Source organism: Bidens hawaiensis, unplaced genomic scaffold (assembly GCF_021521415.1).
Source record: "Bidens hawaiensis isolate Kalapana, Puna unplaced genomic scaffold, B.hawaiensis_p1.1 tig00033500_1, whole genome shotgun sequence".
NCBI lineage: Eukaryota > Viridiplantae > Streptophyta > Magnoliopsida > Asterales > Asteraceae > Bidens > Bidens hawaiensis.
Genome location: NW_027495741.1, coordinates 58,449 through 74,600, shown reverse-complemented (window position 1 = coordinate 74,600; position 16,152 = coordinate 58,449). Strand labels below are relative to the sequence as shown.

At 36.5% G+C, this 16,152-nt stretch overlaps 1 protein-coding gene across 1 annotated transcript; it reads right to left on the bottom strand.

Annotated features, from left to right (window-relative positions):
* Positions 1–10,129: 10,129 nt before the first annotated feature.
* On the bottom strand, positions 10,130–11,681 carry LOC143584937 (uncharacterized). The gene is made up of 2 exons (XM_077066855.1): positions 10,943–11,681; positions 10,130–10,770 (listed from the first exon to the last, which is right to left on the bottom strand). The coding sequence occupies exons 1-2, from the start codon at positions 11,598–11,600 to the stop codon at positions 10,130–10,132; spliced, it is 1,299 nt and encodes a 432-aa protein (XP_076922970.1). The 5' UTR covers positions 11,601–11,681.
* Positions 11,682–16,152: the final 4,471 nt, after the last annotated feature.

Below are 16,152 nucleotides of genomic sequence, written 5' to 3'. Positions count from 1 at the left end.
ATTTGTTAGTTAGTTATATGTAATTTTCTTTATTTATCGAGTTGTGATCAACATTAGAACACACACAAACACACGTATTCTAGCTGCTAAGATATTTGTACTCACACAGATAACATTCGTTGATCAACAACTCCACCACACTTGTAACCAGGTTTTTATCATAAATAAACTTGACGGTGATAGTTTTCACCGTCCGAGGGTTTTTTGTGCCGGAGATTATAATAATCATGTACATTGTTAATCTTTGACCGAAGCAATTCGACAAAAGATTACCTTGCTAGTTTTTGACCGAAATAAGATTATCATAATCAAGGGTTTTTTCTCTCGTGATCAAATCGTTGTGATCATCAAGATTTCGATTATACATTCTCCCTTATCGTGTTAGCACTAATCCTCACTAAACGAATTTGGATACATTATCCTTAGCAGATTTTTATCCAAAACAATATCCAACTGTCCTTTATTATTTTGTTTGTTTTGCAGATAAGACCACGTGTTTAATGTGATTATAAGAATGTGGGTTTGTAACGGCTTCGTCAACTGGAACGTGGGAGGCAACGGATAATATAGGACTCAGTCTAGGGTTTATTCCGGATTTCTCGGAATTTTAGTTGTACTCTTTTGTTATTTAAACGAGCTGATAAGATCATTTAGAATACACACCTCACTGCTTTAGCTACTAACATTTATTGTAACACTTGGCATACGATTCACTATCAGCTCCAAGACTTGTAACCACATTTTTGTTATTTATAAAAGTGACGGTGATAGTTTTCACCGTCCGAGGGTTTTTTGTGCCGGAGATTCTCACAATCAAGGGCTTTTTCCCTCATAATCAAATCATCGTGTTCACTTTGTTTTCGTTCAAGCACTCTACCTCACATACTAATTTGATCAAAAGTTACTTTGTTAATTTTTTACCGAAACAAGTTGATAATAATATATCATTAGGAATCAATTGCAATGGTTTTTTAAACCGGTGATTAATAATAGTTTGTACAATCTAATCTAATAGATAATGTTGAAAGCGGATATTTAGTTTGGGACACAAGTAAAAGAGAAATCTTAACACGTACGTAGGAATTAAATAAATATAGTTTAGTCGCAACAAAATTAGAATGAAAAGAAAAACAAATAATACTATGCAGGCTACAGTTAATATAGTTCCTCAAATGTTCTGTAGGTTACATTTGTGGTTTGCAAATTATAACAAAACAAGAGAGCAGTGCTTTAGGATTGAGTAAATAAAGTTCTTCAATATTTGAATAAATCCCAACTTTTCCAGCTAATGAATCGAACCCTGATTGATTAGCAAGTTCTTGGATGTTCTCCAATGGCTTATGAACTCTTATAGCAATCACTCTGCAAATTATTAAAGCCTTCCTCAATATAGAACTATTATTGACACCAAGTGCATCAAACGCTCGCTGACTTGTCGAAGTAGTAAATACACCCCAACCACATTTTTGTTGTGCTCTTTTGTTATTTAAACGAGCTGATAAGATCATTTAGAACACACACCTCAATGCTTTAGCTACTAGCATTTATTGTAACACTTAGCATACGATTCACTATCAGCTCCACCACTAGTAACCACCTTTTTGTTATTAATAAAAGTTACGGTGATAGTTTTCACCGTCCGGGGGTTTTTTGTGCCGGAGATTCTCACAATCAAGGGATTTTTCCCTCGTAATCAAATCATCATGTTCACTTTGTTTTCGTTCAAGCACTCTACCTCACGTACTAATTTGATCAAAAGATACTTTGTTAATTTTTGACCGAAACAATCTGACGCCCACCGTGGGGAAAACGATGCTTTGATATTATCAACTCTCAAACTAAACCCTACTTTCAATATCCAAAACATGTCTACCCAACCGAAAATTGTTTCTTCTTTTGTCGCGGCTTCGGATTCTTTTGTTAGGCCTTCTATGCCTCCTCCTACTGCTGGTGGTATCCCGAAGAAACCTAGCAACACTCAGAAGAAAGCCGCCACTCCGGTGTTTGCGGGAACGAGACCATCTCCCCAAGATCCCATTATGGTATCTAATAATGAACTTTTGTCCATATATAAGCGATTACAGGAACAGATGGATCGCCAAAACAAGACCAACCAGATGCTGGTGAAGGAACTGGAAGATATCAGAAAAGCCAAGAAGCCGGCGAAAGAATTCACACCATTAATCCCGAGATCTCTGGATTTCACTCCTCCAGGATCCTCAGGATTGGTGCGTTCAGAGTCAACCACGGCGTACAACCCTGGATCCTCGCTCTTACAGCACTCAGGGTCTGTAGGATTGCACTCATTTGGATCCCAAGGATACTTGCATGCATCCTTTGCTTGGCCGTTTCAACATGCAGGATCCTCAGGATTGTCGCAGCATGGAGGATCCTCATTATCGTTTCAGCAGCCTGGATCCTCAGGATTGTCCCACCAGACGGGACCCTCAGGTTCTTATCAACCTGCGGTATCATCAGGATTTCCGCAACAGCCAGGATTCTCAGGAGTGCCTCCATCAGGGTTCTTTAATCCTCAACAGCCATTTGCTCAGACTCAACAGTTTGCAGAATCCTCTGAAGTGCACCAGGGAGACTTTATCCCGATGCAGTCTAACCCTTCTACCACTCCATTTTCTACTCCTGGAAATACTATGTTTGGGAATTCCAGCTACAACACCCAGAGCGTTCCTCAGAATATTAATCAGGGTAACACTTTCAATACGATTCCATTTAATGCTAATCTGGGATTTTTGCAGGATGCAGGCATAAGTTTGAGTTTAGCCCGGGAATTACAAAAACTTAAGGACATGATATCAAATGTTCCTGGTGTAATCCATCCCATAGCCAAGGTTCCCACTGATAGTCACAGAATATCCCGATTTGTACCATCAATTGGTGACGTACAGATCCCTAAACGATTTAAAACCCCAAACATGAAGCTATATGATGGTTCGACGGATCCTGAGGAGCACGTTGCACAATATAGAGAGCGTATGGGAATCAACCCAATCCCTATGGAAATCAAGGAAGCATGTCTTTGCAAGGGTTTTGGGTCTACCTAGACTGGAGCAGCCATGAAATGGCTACTGAGTATTCCTCCTAATACTATCACCTCCTTTTCTCTTTTAATTAACTTGTTCAATAGCCAGTTTTATTGCTGTAGAACATTTGAGAAGATGACAGGTGATCTTTACAGGATTACCCAGAATCCTGGGGAATCCTTGAGAGATTTTATTACCAGATTTAGTAAAGAGTCGCTGGAGATTCCAAATCTAAACCCGGCTTCGGCAGTGGAAGCTCTTAAGTTGGGGTTAGAGAAAAACTCCTGTTTCTATGATGATCTTGTTATGACTCCATGCAGGTCATTAGATGAAGCAAGAAGTAGAGCTCTGAGGTTTATAAGGCTAGAATACGATAAGAAAAACTATAAAAAGGTTCATATCCCGAAATATGATCAGCAGAACCAGAAAGCCGAATCCCCGAGAAAATCGTATCGATCAAAACCTTACTATAAGCATGAAAACCCCAGGATTAATGCAGTAGATGACGAAGATGATGAAGAATAACCTAAAATATCTTAATATTGTTTTTCTTTTGATATTGGTGGATTAATGTGTGCCCTGCAGGATTTAGGTGAAAAAGCCAGGTGGCCAAGGAAGATGGAGAAACAAGGAACCTACGAAGACAAATCAACATGGTGCGCCTTACACGAAGATTTTGGGCACTTGACTGAGGATTGCATTGCACTCAGAAGGGAGATTAGCTATTTCTCAGCAAAGGCCACTTGAAAGAGCTACTTGGCCGGAAGAAGGGAACAGAGCAAAATCATGAAATTATTCCTGAAAAGGTGACTCCTCCACCAACAGATGCAAGAACAAGCATGTTCGTATCCGGAGGATCTGACATCTGTGGAACCTCTTATTTTGCTGCAAAAAGATATGCTGATCAAAGAAAGTTAGAAGTAGCTGACAGACCAACAAAGACATCCATTCTCACTCAAGCAAAGACCATGACCGTCGATGAAAGCGATAGAGTCAACATTCAGGATCCTCACCATGATAGTTTGGTAATAACATTATATGTGGCTAACCATTATGTGCGCAGGATCCTCGTAGATGGTGGAAGCTATGTCAACATTATTCAACTAGATGTGCTGAGAAAGATGAATATTCCTGAGGATGAAATCGTTCCCGGTTCCTCAGTATTGGTTGGATTCAGCGGAGAGACTAAGAGCACTATTGGGGAAATAAAACTCCCAGTATACGTTGAAGGGGTAAATAAAATACAAATGACTGTTTGTCTTGTTGCAATATTATATTAGGCAGGCCCTGGATAAACGACATGAAATCAGTCCCCTCCACCTATCACCAATGTGTGAAACTCCCAATTCCGTGGGGAGTTATCAAAATCATCAGTGATCAACAATATGCAAAGAATTTCTACACCTCTTCCATGAAGTGTACTGTCAAATCCCAGCAGGCGTAGCAATTACAGAAGCCAGCATGAGACGTAATGGAGACCAGGGAAAAAGAAATTAAAGAAGTACTTCCTTATCCCGAGGATCCTGAGGTCAAAGTGCTGATAGGAACAAGCATTCCTGAGAATATTGAGTCAGAATTGCTCGATTTCCTCAAATCAAGGCTGTCAACATTTGCATGGAAACATAAAGATATGAAAGGTATTTCCAAATATATTATAACACATAAACTTGGGATTGATAATTCTTTCGGGCCAATCCATCAAAAGAGAAGAAAGTTTACACCTGAAAGAAACATAATCATTCAAGAAGAAGTAGAAAGACTCTTGAAGGCAAATATGATAAGGGAAGTTCAATATCCCCGATGGTTAGCAAATGTGGTGGTTGTACAGAAAAAGTGGCAAATGGAGAGTTTGTGTAGATTTCACAGACTTGAATAAGGCCTGCCCTAAAGATCCATTCCCTCTACCACACATAGATTCAATGGTAGATGCTACAGCCGGCCACGAAATGCTGACATTTATGGATGCATCCTCAGGATTTCAGCAAATCCAAATGAAGCCCTCAGATCAGGAAGACACGGCCTTCGTGACTCCCACAAGTATTTATTGTTATATTGCTATGTCCTTTGGACTTAGAAATACATGTGCAACCTATCAGAGGTTAGTTAACATGATGTTCAAAGATCAACTGGAGGACACGATGGAAGTATATATTGATGATATGGTGGTTAAGTCCAAGAAAGCTGAGGATCACCTCCAGGATCTCAAGACTGCATTCGATATCCTCGTAAAATATAACATGAAGCTGAACCCTGCAAAGTGCCATTTCGGAGTGAAGGCTGGCAAATTCTTGGGATACATGGTCACCAAAAGGGGGATAGAGGCGAGTCCGTAATAGATACAAGCTATCTTGAATCTGAAATCCACAGCATCATTCAAAGATGTTCAAAGGCTAACTGGCAGGATAGCGGCGCTAAACAGGTTTATATCCAAATCCTCAGAAAAGTGTAAAGAATTTTATGATATCCTGAGGAAAAACAAGAAGTTCGAGTGGACCAGTAAGCATGAGGAAGCTTTAACATCCTTAAAAGCTTATCTTTATTCTGCTCCTCTACTGGTAAAACCCGAGGAAGGTGAACCTCTATCTCTATATTTAGTTGTATCAAATAATGCTGTGAGTGTAGTTTTAGCCAAGGATCTCGAAGGTCAACAGCATCCCAATTATTATGTAAGTAAAAGTCTATTGGATTCTGAAACCAGGTATTCTTATCTTGAGAAATTAATTTTAGCACTTATTATGGCATCTACTAAACTTAGACACTATTTTGAAACTCATCCTATTCTTGTTAAAACTAATTACCCTATTAAGTCTGTTTTGAGAAAACCAAAAATGTCAGGTAGGATGGCAAAATGGGCTGTGAAGCTGAGTGCATATGATATAGCATATGAACCTAGGACTGCCATCAAATCCCAGGCATTAGCAGACTTTGTGGCTGATTTCACCAGTGAACTTAAAAAAGAAGCAGACTTGGAAGTCCAACAACTTGAAGAAACAAAAGATAAGTGGACTCTATACACTGATGGTGCTTCAAATGTTAGAGGAACAAGTTTTGGGATCCTGCTGAAATCGCCACAGGGGGGACATTATACCTCAATCCATATCCTGCGGATTCCAAGCCACAAACAATGAGGCAGAATATGAAGCTTTGATAGCAGGATTACAACTAGCAATCGACATGAAAATGAGGTTTATTCAAGTACATGTTGATTCATTATTATTAACTAATCATTTTAATGGTTCATATAGTGTTAGAGGAGAAAAACTAATGAAATATTTAGAGCTAGTAAAAAACTAGCAAAGTGTTTCGAAATGTTAGATATTTCACAGGTACTTAGAGAAGAGAATGTTGAAGCAGATGCCCTAGCATACTTAGCTTCATCCTTCAGAATACCGGAGGGTGTCAAGATTCCTATCATACATATCCTGAGCCCAGCAATAGGAGAGCAAGGTGTCAATGAAATATCAGAAGATGATGAAGATATGGGAGTCAAGAATCCTGAGGATAATGAAAACTCTTGGATTATCCTGATTAAGAGATATATTCAAGATGAACTTATCCCCAAGGATCAAAACCCAAGAGCTTTCGCACGAAGGTAATCCCATATACTATAATGAATGATATATTATACAGAAAATCTCTTGCAGGACCATATCTTAGGTGCTTGGAGAAGGCAGAAGTTCAAGAAGTTCTTCAGGATATCCATGAAGGAGACCGTGGGAATCATACTGGGGGAAGAGCACTATTCTCCAAAATCCTGAGGACAGGATACTTCTAGCCAACGATGAAGAGGGATGCTATGAATTATTCTCAGAAATGTGATGCATGCCAGAGACATAGCAACATTTTGTACCATCCAGCAGAACCATTGTGTCCAGTTATTTCCCCTTGGCCTTGCATGAAGTGGGGAATGAATATTGTGGGAAAACTACCAAGAGCTCCAGGAGGAAAAGTCTTTATGCTGGCTATGACGGATTATTTCTCGAAGTGGATTGAAGCGGAAGCTTTTGTTCAAGTCAGAGAGAAAGAAGTTATCTCATTCATCAAGCGCAATATCCTGACAAGATTTGGAACTCTGTCAGAGATAGTGTGTGAATCAAGATGATCACCTCAAGAGAACCACCAACTTCTGTGCCAGTTGGGGAATCAAGATGATCACCTCAAAACCTTTCCATCCTCAGGCTAATGGTCAAGTCGAGTCAAACAACAAAATCATTATCAATAACCTGAAGAAAAAGTTGTGGTCTAAGAAAGGAAAGTGGGCTGAGGAACTACCTTTTGTTCTTTGGGCAGATAGGACCACTTCAAAGAATGCTACTGGTCAGACTCCTTTCTCATTGGTATTTGGAACTGAAGCAGTTATCCCGACAGAGATGGTTATCCCTACACCTAGAGTCAGTCATAAGAATCCCGAAGATAATACTCAAAGTCTACTTGAAGATCTAGATGCAGTAGAAGAGCTCAGAGAGTTAGCGAAGATCAGAATGGCCTCTTACCAGCAGAGAATAGCAAAGTCCTACAACAAAAATATCAAGTTCGTAGATTTCAAGAAGGGGATTTAGTTCTCCGAAAAGCTTTTCAAAATACTACTAATCCTGCGGATGGAAAGCTCGCACCAAAATGGGAAGGTCCTTACTTAATTGAGTCAGAAGCAGGAAAGGGGGCATACAGATTGTCTACTTTGGATGGTGATTTATTACCAAGGGCTTGGAACGCTATCCACCTCAAAAAATATTTTATGTAAGACTTCTATCCCGAAGATAATTGCTATCCTGAGAAATTTAACAGTGATGTTAAACAACTAAGGTATGTATTCAAATTAACATTTTTATTCATTTTCAATATTATTATTCTTTTATCATAATACTGACTTAACCATCGGAGGGATGTTAGCAAGGCTAACACCCACCTCTCACCTAGATTTGAGTGATTTGTAGCCTGAAGACATGTGGTATCCCCACATGGAATGAAGTTAATTTGGGCCTTGTCGCCAGTCTATTTGGGCCTTGTCGCCAGTTTCTTTGGGCCTTGCCGCCGGTTAAGGTATTATTCAATGCCTTCTAAGGTTTAAGGGGTTTTCACCTCTTCTTAAGATCGCCTGTAGTGTACGTTTATTCAGCCGTATTTCGAGAGACGGGGCCAGCACATGAAATATAGTGACTTGTTACCTCGTTATCCTCAGCTATTGGTTTGAATCTCAAGTCTATGGTAGACGTACCATTTCCTAAGGTTTAAGGGGTTTTCACCTATTCTAAGGGCCTTGTCGCCAGTTTATTTCTAAGGTTTAAGGGGTTTTCACCTCTTTTAAGGGCCTTGTCGCCAGTTTGTTTAGGCCTTGTCGCTAGTTTATTTAGGCCTAGTCGCCAGTCTACTGAGACCTAGTCGCTATTTTAACGAGGCCTTGTCACCAAAATTTCTAAAGTTATTTTTAGGATAATGTTAATATTACAGGTCTATCAATATGTTTCTGGAATTGGAAGTACGTTATGAAGAATATTCTTATTACAAGGATGAAATGATCTATACTTTATTAGAGTTAGTTGCTATATGATTTTGGTATGACTTCCTATTTATGAATATTCTATATTTCGTATTACTTGTCTTATTTATAAGATGAATTTTATGACTTGGTGTTGGTTTATGGAACTGAAACTTAAACTACTATTAAAGAACTTCATTTAAAATTTTCAGTTTTATTCTAAGGATTTAATTACAACAACAGGGATTTCGAATAAGACTGGTCTATTCTCGTAATGATGTCAACTTTTGTCGCTGCTAAATCATAAAATTTTGGTGCTACATGAAAAACAGTTCATCATTAGAAAATTTAACAACTGAAATTGGTAAAAAACAACTGTCAAATTTTGGGGACAATTGTTAGAGCCCAAATTTTATAGTCGGATCTATGGTCAGCTCAGGATCCTAAATGTGCTCAGGATCCCGAATATGTTCAGGATTCTCGAATAAGTTTAGTATCCTGAGTATTAATGCTAATAATAGATATTTCTCTCTTAGCGTTGATTTATAATTGCAGATGTTCATTGTTGATTTAGTCCATGAGAAATACACGGTTGGTGGTTGAAGAGAACATGTCGAATGAGCTATAACCGTTAGGAGTAAGGGCCAAGTAATGGTTAACGGTCAAATATTATGCTGAAATCTCGTACTTATAGTTACTATTAGCACGTGGGATGAACGTTGATGAACGTGGATAGACTCAAAGAAGAGTGCTCCAGCGGCTATATTGGAAGACTCTTTCAGTTCCGGGATACTCGGAGAGTTAGGGATTTCAGCCTATCCTGCCGATACAAGTATTCTGAGGATTATACTTCAGGATATCCAACTGTCCTTTAGTATTTTGTTTGTTTTGCAGATAAGACCACGTGTTTAATGTGATTATAAGAACGTGGGTTTGTAACGGCTTCGTCAACTGGAACGTGGGAAGCAACGGATAATACAGGACTCAGTCTAGGGTTTATTCCGGATTTCTCAGAATTTTAGTTGTACTCTTTTGTTATTTAAACGAGCTGATAAGATCATTTAGAACACACACCTCACTGCTTTAGCTACTAGCATTTATTGTAACACTTAGCATACGATTCACTATCAGCTTCACCACTTGTAACCACCTTTTTGTTATTAATAAAAGTGACGGTGATAGTTTTCACCGTCCGGGGGTTTTTTGTGCCGGAGATTCTCACAATCAAGGGCTTTTTCCCTCGTAATCAAATCATCGTGTTCACTTTGTTTTCGTTCAAGCACTCTACCTCACGTACTAATTTGATCAAAAGTTACTTTGTTAATTTTTGATCGAAACAAGTTGATAATAATATATCATTAGGAATGAATTGCAATGGTTTTTTAAGTTGATAATAATATATCATTAATAATAGTTTGTACAATCTAATTTAATAGATAATGTTGAAAGCGGATATTTAGTTTGGGACACAAGTAAAAGGGAAATTTTAACACGTACGTAGGAATTAAATAAATATAGTTTAGTCACAACAAAATTAGAATGAAAAGGAAAACAAATAATACTATGCAGGCTATTAATATAGTTCCTCAAATGTTCTCAAATGTTCTGTAGGTTACATTTGTGGTTTGCAAATTATAACAAAACAACAGAGCAGTGCTTTAGGATTGAGCAAATAAAGTTCTTCAATATTTGAATAAATCCCAACTTTTCCAGCTAATGAATCAAACCCTGATTGATTAGCAAGTTCTTGGATGTTCTCCAATGGCTTATGAACTCTTCCAGCAATCACTCTGCAAACTATTAAAGCCTTCCTCAATATAGAACTATTATTGACACCAAGTGCATCAAACGCTCGCTGACTTGTCGAAGTAGTAAAAACACCCCCAACCACATTTTTGTTGTTGTTTTTCTTGATCGAAAACCCATGTCGTAGAATTTGACAAACATTGCAGTTATTAGATAAGCAAAGGCTAGATGAGCCATTTAGCCCGATGTTGCATTCAACTAAGGTCCCGTGGAACCTTAGTAACTCGTTGCCATCAGCGAGACAACGAGGGTGCTTTTTCTGGAGTTTGCTAGCTTTAACTTTGACACTTTCTCGATGTTCTTCGAATTCGGATAGTGTTCTTTGCATGTTGTGGACTTTTAAGATCCTCTCTATTCCTCCAGAATTGGTATGGGATTTTGACCGACTTGTTTTGTAGATTAACTCTACAATTTTCCTAGATGAATCTCCTTCAATGAGCTCAGTAACTGCCAAATCAACCAAAATTAACCGATTATATATGTCCTAGAAAGTAAAGTTAATGTAGGGTAACAAAATCTTTATGTTGGAAAAGTGGCAACCTTACATATAAGGAAAAATGAGATGAAAGAATGTAGTTAGATCTATTTAGTAAAACATCAAGAATATTTTCTTAATTACCAGCATGTTTGGAGAGGTGATGAAATTCAAGAGCTTCCCATTTCACAAATTGCTCACCACATTTATGGCAAGCTAAACTAAAAATCCCATGACTATCTCCGTCTAAAGAAGCTCTAGCCTTTGCAGGAATAATAGTACCAAATCCAGATCCTAACCCTCTACTACCAACCCTTGAAGATCCATTAGAGTTTCTTCTATTGGTCAACGGTGATCGTGTTGGCACGCGATGATGGTAACGAGGTGGCCCCGGGGTTCCAGGTTTTAAGGTACCTTCAAATCTTGACGACACACCATCATCTTGCAAAGAACCAAAACCTGTGATCTTGAGTTCACAATTAGAATTCGACAAAATGACTTCATGGGCAATCGGGTTTAAAAGTTCCGAACTTCCAATGGATCTCGGACTTGCATTTGTCGTTACAGTTGCTTCGGTTATCGTTGGTTTCTCCTCCATGTGCCGCTTGCTTCCGTGGATGACATCCTTAAGGTTTGCTAAAGATCTTGAACATCCTGATTTCCCTCCAGTTGATGTCGACGATTTCTTGCTTTTCGTTACAATTTTGCTCGGATTCTTCACTTGAATATTTGGATCATGAACATCTGATGGCCCTGATTGGCAGTGCAATGACTTCCTTAAAGAAAACCAAGCTGCAGGCATCTTTCTGAGTGTGTTTAGAGTGTATGTATGCTTCTTGCTCTTCTGGGATCTTCAGACTTTCAGTTAAATATACCATAAGCCAAATCAAACCCATCTGGGATTAAACTTTGTATGATCTTTTAACATCTTTTTTGTGATTGTGACACGTAAATATATAGTCAACTAGATGACTTGGTGTACAGATTATAGAAGCAAGCATATATATTTGAAAATAAAAGTGTTGAAAATGGTATTATCTAAATCAATTTGCAAACAGTATATGAATAGGATTTTAACAAGGGAACTGAAGTGAATACGATGGGGACGAAGATAAGTTGACTGGATATGAATTATATATTAAAAAAAAGAAAAAAAAAAGGCATTGACATCTCTGGTACTCTTGAACATCATCTTTAATTAGGAGTCGGTAAATGTGAATGAGTAATGGGTTATGTGTCAACAACTCAACCAACACTGGAACATAAACCTATTTATAACTCGATCTAGTTTTACTAGTCATTTTTAACTTTTTTTAGAAAGATATAATACAATCTATCCATTTTTTTCTACACTAGAAAACAAAATTTCGATTCATCACAAGACATAATGTAAAGAAATTCTACCCAAATAATTATTTTATTTAGGGTTAATCAAAGTCCAAATTTCAGTTATAATATCTTAAATATATATATATATATATAAACAAAAGCTCGTTAAATTTTCTCAAGCAACCAGATTGCTTTATTTTTAAATTAAGACTTCTCATGCATTTGACCCGAATTCATGGGTATGGGTCCCACCAAACTCATATAGCCCTTAAACGGGTTATAGCATCGCATTATATTAAAAATTAATCTAGTCAAATATTTGATATGAAAGTCGTATAAAATAGGGATATACTAAACATTAATATCCATTTATTAAAACGATATCTACATATTCAAATAAAGTAAAATAATTATGGCACGTGTCAGTTTATAGTTAAATCTCACAATTTTTTCCCCTCCAATTATAAGATCTTAATTGACCATAATGCATGTCCATATTCACTTTCCTTTTACATTTTATTTATATTTTATTTATACATTTTTATAAACATAAATATTAACATATTACTTTACTTTACTTTACTATATATTTCAAAATACTTGGTGAAATCTAAAAAATTAACAATAAACTGTGTTTGTTAAAGATTGAAAAGAATATATAATTTCAAATGTTATCATTAACATATTTATTATGTATATTGTTGAATATTATAAAGAAAAACAAAACTCGAACATGCTTTCATTTAACAAAGTTTTTTTTAATTATTAAATTATAAAACTATGCTTAAAAGTTGATCCGTTTTTTTTAAAAATCAATCAATTTATCTATTATTATTATTGTAAATTGTCATATAAATTTATAAATTAATTATAAATATATGCTTAAATCTATCAATTTATTTTTTGGTTAGTTTAGTAAATATATAACAATCACTTTCATATATAACAGACAGAATTACAGAAATTGTCCTTTATGTTTACACCAAATTTCAGTGGTTGTCATTTATCTTTAAAAGTAACATATTTTGTACTTTATGTTTCCAAATGCTACACCGTTTGTCCTTTAGCCATAACCCAGTTAGTATTTTTCGTTAACTCAGGTCACATGCCTTGTACATGAGGGCATATTAGTCAATCAACCCATTTACTTAATAAAATTAAGAAATAAACTTAATATATATATATATATATATATATAATACAACCCCCCCCCTCTCACCCCTATCTCTCTCCCACTTATCACCACAGTAACCACCCCTTACCACCGGCCACACCGTGCCGTCATCTTCTTCCTCCCTGCCTGCGTCTTCTCCGACGAGCCACCGCCGCCACCGTCATATCCTTCAACAACACTCAGTCATATCCTCACCTCTTCCTCTAAATCCTTCCACCACAGGTACCTACCAAACCCCAAACCCTATCTTCACCGCTCAACCACCTTCTGCTCTCTCCACCGCCGCCGACACTCCGACGGCAACAACTACTTCCCTACCACCGACTCCGACTCTGTTTCACCTTACACCGATTCCAAGCTTCATATGGTAATAGACCTCGACCAATACATACCGGACAGAACATCTATATCATTAAACAAGTTATTAAAAACCGGCGAATTGAAGTTTAGTCAATTCGTGAACTTCGGTATCGACGCCGTCGACGATCCGCGGACTCTGATCGTCGTCAACGGCGACCGGCGAGTCGTCGTATTCTGCCGGAAATCAACGGTCTACTTCTTCGGTCAACTAATTGCTTTAAGTTTGGTTACTGTATTCACTTTTATAAGTTTGGTTATTGTGTTCACTATTAGGGTTTTGGTGAAACTAGGGTTGGGGTTTAGGAATTTGTTTAGGCGAAGGAGTGATTACGGTGAAGGGTTGGTTACGCGGAGGAATAGGAGTTTTGTGGTGATGGTGAATACATAGTTTGACAGAGATGATGGTGGGGAGTTGAAGGGGATGATCGTGGGTAGTACCCACATTCCTTAATACTAGTTTAAACGGAGATGATGGTGTGATGATATTTTACACATATTGCTGGTTGTGGTTTCTGATGGGAGAAGGCGGCGGCGGCAGCGGCGGTGGCTCACCGAAGAAGATGCAGACAGGGAGGAAGAAGAGGGAGACGGGGGTGGGTTGGGTTTGGTTAGGTTAAGTTATTTAATTTTTTTTTATTAGAATGTTTATAATTAAGTAGGTAAAGTAACGAATTTGCTCTTATGTGCAACGCACATGACCTAACTTAACGAGAAAAACTAACTGGGTTAGGCCAAAAGGACAAACGGTGTGACATTTCGAAACGTAAAGTATAAGTTATGTTACTTTTAAAGATAAAGGACAACTAATGAAATTTGATACAAACATAAAAGACAATTTCTGTAATTTTGTCTATATAACAAAGTTTATCATGTTTAATTTCTTGAGTTTTTATCAAGGATTGTTTCGGGTTTGTGAAACTTAAATTTGGTTTTTACAGTAAAAATTGGTAAATAGATTTTTTGATACAAGTCAACTACATTTTGGTCAAAATTTGTTATGGGTAAAGAATGAGAAATCTAAGAATTATTAAAAGTTTGAGAATGCAAATAGATTTATCGTCAAATTTTTTACGGGTTCAAAGTGTTGACTTGAAATGTCAAACAGATGAAAGTTAGAATTTTAAACATGATTTGGGTTTCAAATTTATTTTCGAGAACATTTTTGGAAAAAAAAACACAAAAGGTTCGGGGTTTGGTAAATTGGCTATTTTCTCTCAACCATCAAAATTTAAGAATAGATAGTGAACATTTACGACATGCCACCCCAGGCGTATCAATGTTTCTAACTTGTATCAAATTTGAAACATTTGTGTCATCATTACTTTTCCTTCAATTGTGATTAGAACATTGTATGGGAAGAATGTCATGCAAAAGTATGCTCAAATGAAGCAAAATATTCACAAAATTTAATTGGTTAACATGTTATTTTTTATATTGTCAAACTTATCAAAAAATAATTTCATGGTTTGACTCAGAAAAACATAGTTATTGAAGAACATCCGTTGTTATAATTTAATGTTCTCCTTTCCTTCAATGGATTGTAAATTGATAAATACATCAATAAAAGTAACGCACCTTCAGAATTTAGGCTAAGTGGTCAGAACTACTATTGTATGACTATTGTATGTGAAGTTTTCTTCATGAATTCTTTCAATTATACATATATGACACTGACAATGAAAGTTTGAATAAAAAGAATATCCTGTGGTACGTTTTTGCGCGTGCATTTTTTATTAAGATCATTTAAAAAATCATATTGTGATATAAATAAAATCAACTTGTATACACATAGTACAGATACAAGCATATATGTAATATATTTTTTCATATACGTTATGCAATTATATTCTTTACTTGTAGTTTATAATTTAGATAACACGTATATTACACGGACTCTAAAATTAGTATATCTATATTTCACTTGTAACAGAAAATCATTTATATCATATCGAAAGATTTAGAAGTCATCAAATTTGAACAAGATTTAAAATTAGAAACAAAAAATAATAATAATTGATATTTTTTTATTTATTCTTATTATGTTACATTTTGAATATTTGACTAGCACTCAAAATATTCCCACTAAGCTATGAAAACGAAAAAAAATAATACACTTTAAATATAAAGAAAAGATAAGACATGAAAACCAAATAGTAATCAAAACAGCAATTAGTATATTAAACATTTGAATTACCATTATGTCATACCAATCAAGTTGGGCTACTACTGGTACATACCAACATATGAAACACAATAATTTAATAGCAAATTGGGTGCTCGAGCTATTTTAAAAACAAAATTAAGAACAACGTACAGCAAATAAAACTCCAGACCACTTGCAGACACAAGGAACACCAAAGAAAAGACCAAATAACAAATTACACCCCAACACAACGACAGCTTAATTAATAAATGTAAACAGTTTTAACTGTTTCAAATATATATATTTTAGTGACAATTCCATATGTTTTCTTTATTAGACTTATAAAAT

Excerpts from the sequence above, each read along its gene's own strand:
- LOC143584937 (XM_077066855.1), bottom strand. The coding sequence starts at position 11,600 with ATGCCTGCAGCTTGGTTTTCTTTAAGGAAGTCATTGCACTGCCAATCA. Across the intron at positions 10,771-10,942 it reads TCACCTCTCCAAACATGCTG|TTACTGAGCTCATTGAAGGA; the intron begins GTAATTAAGAAA and ends TTGATTTGGCAG.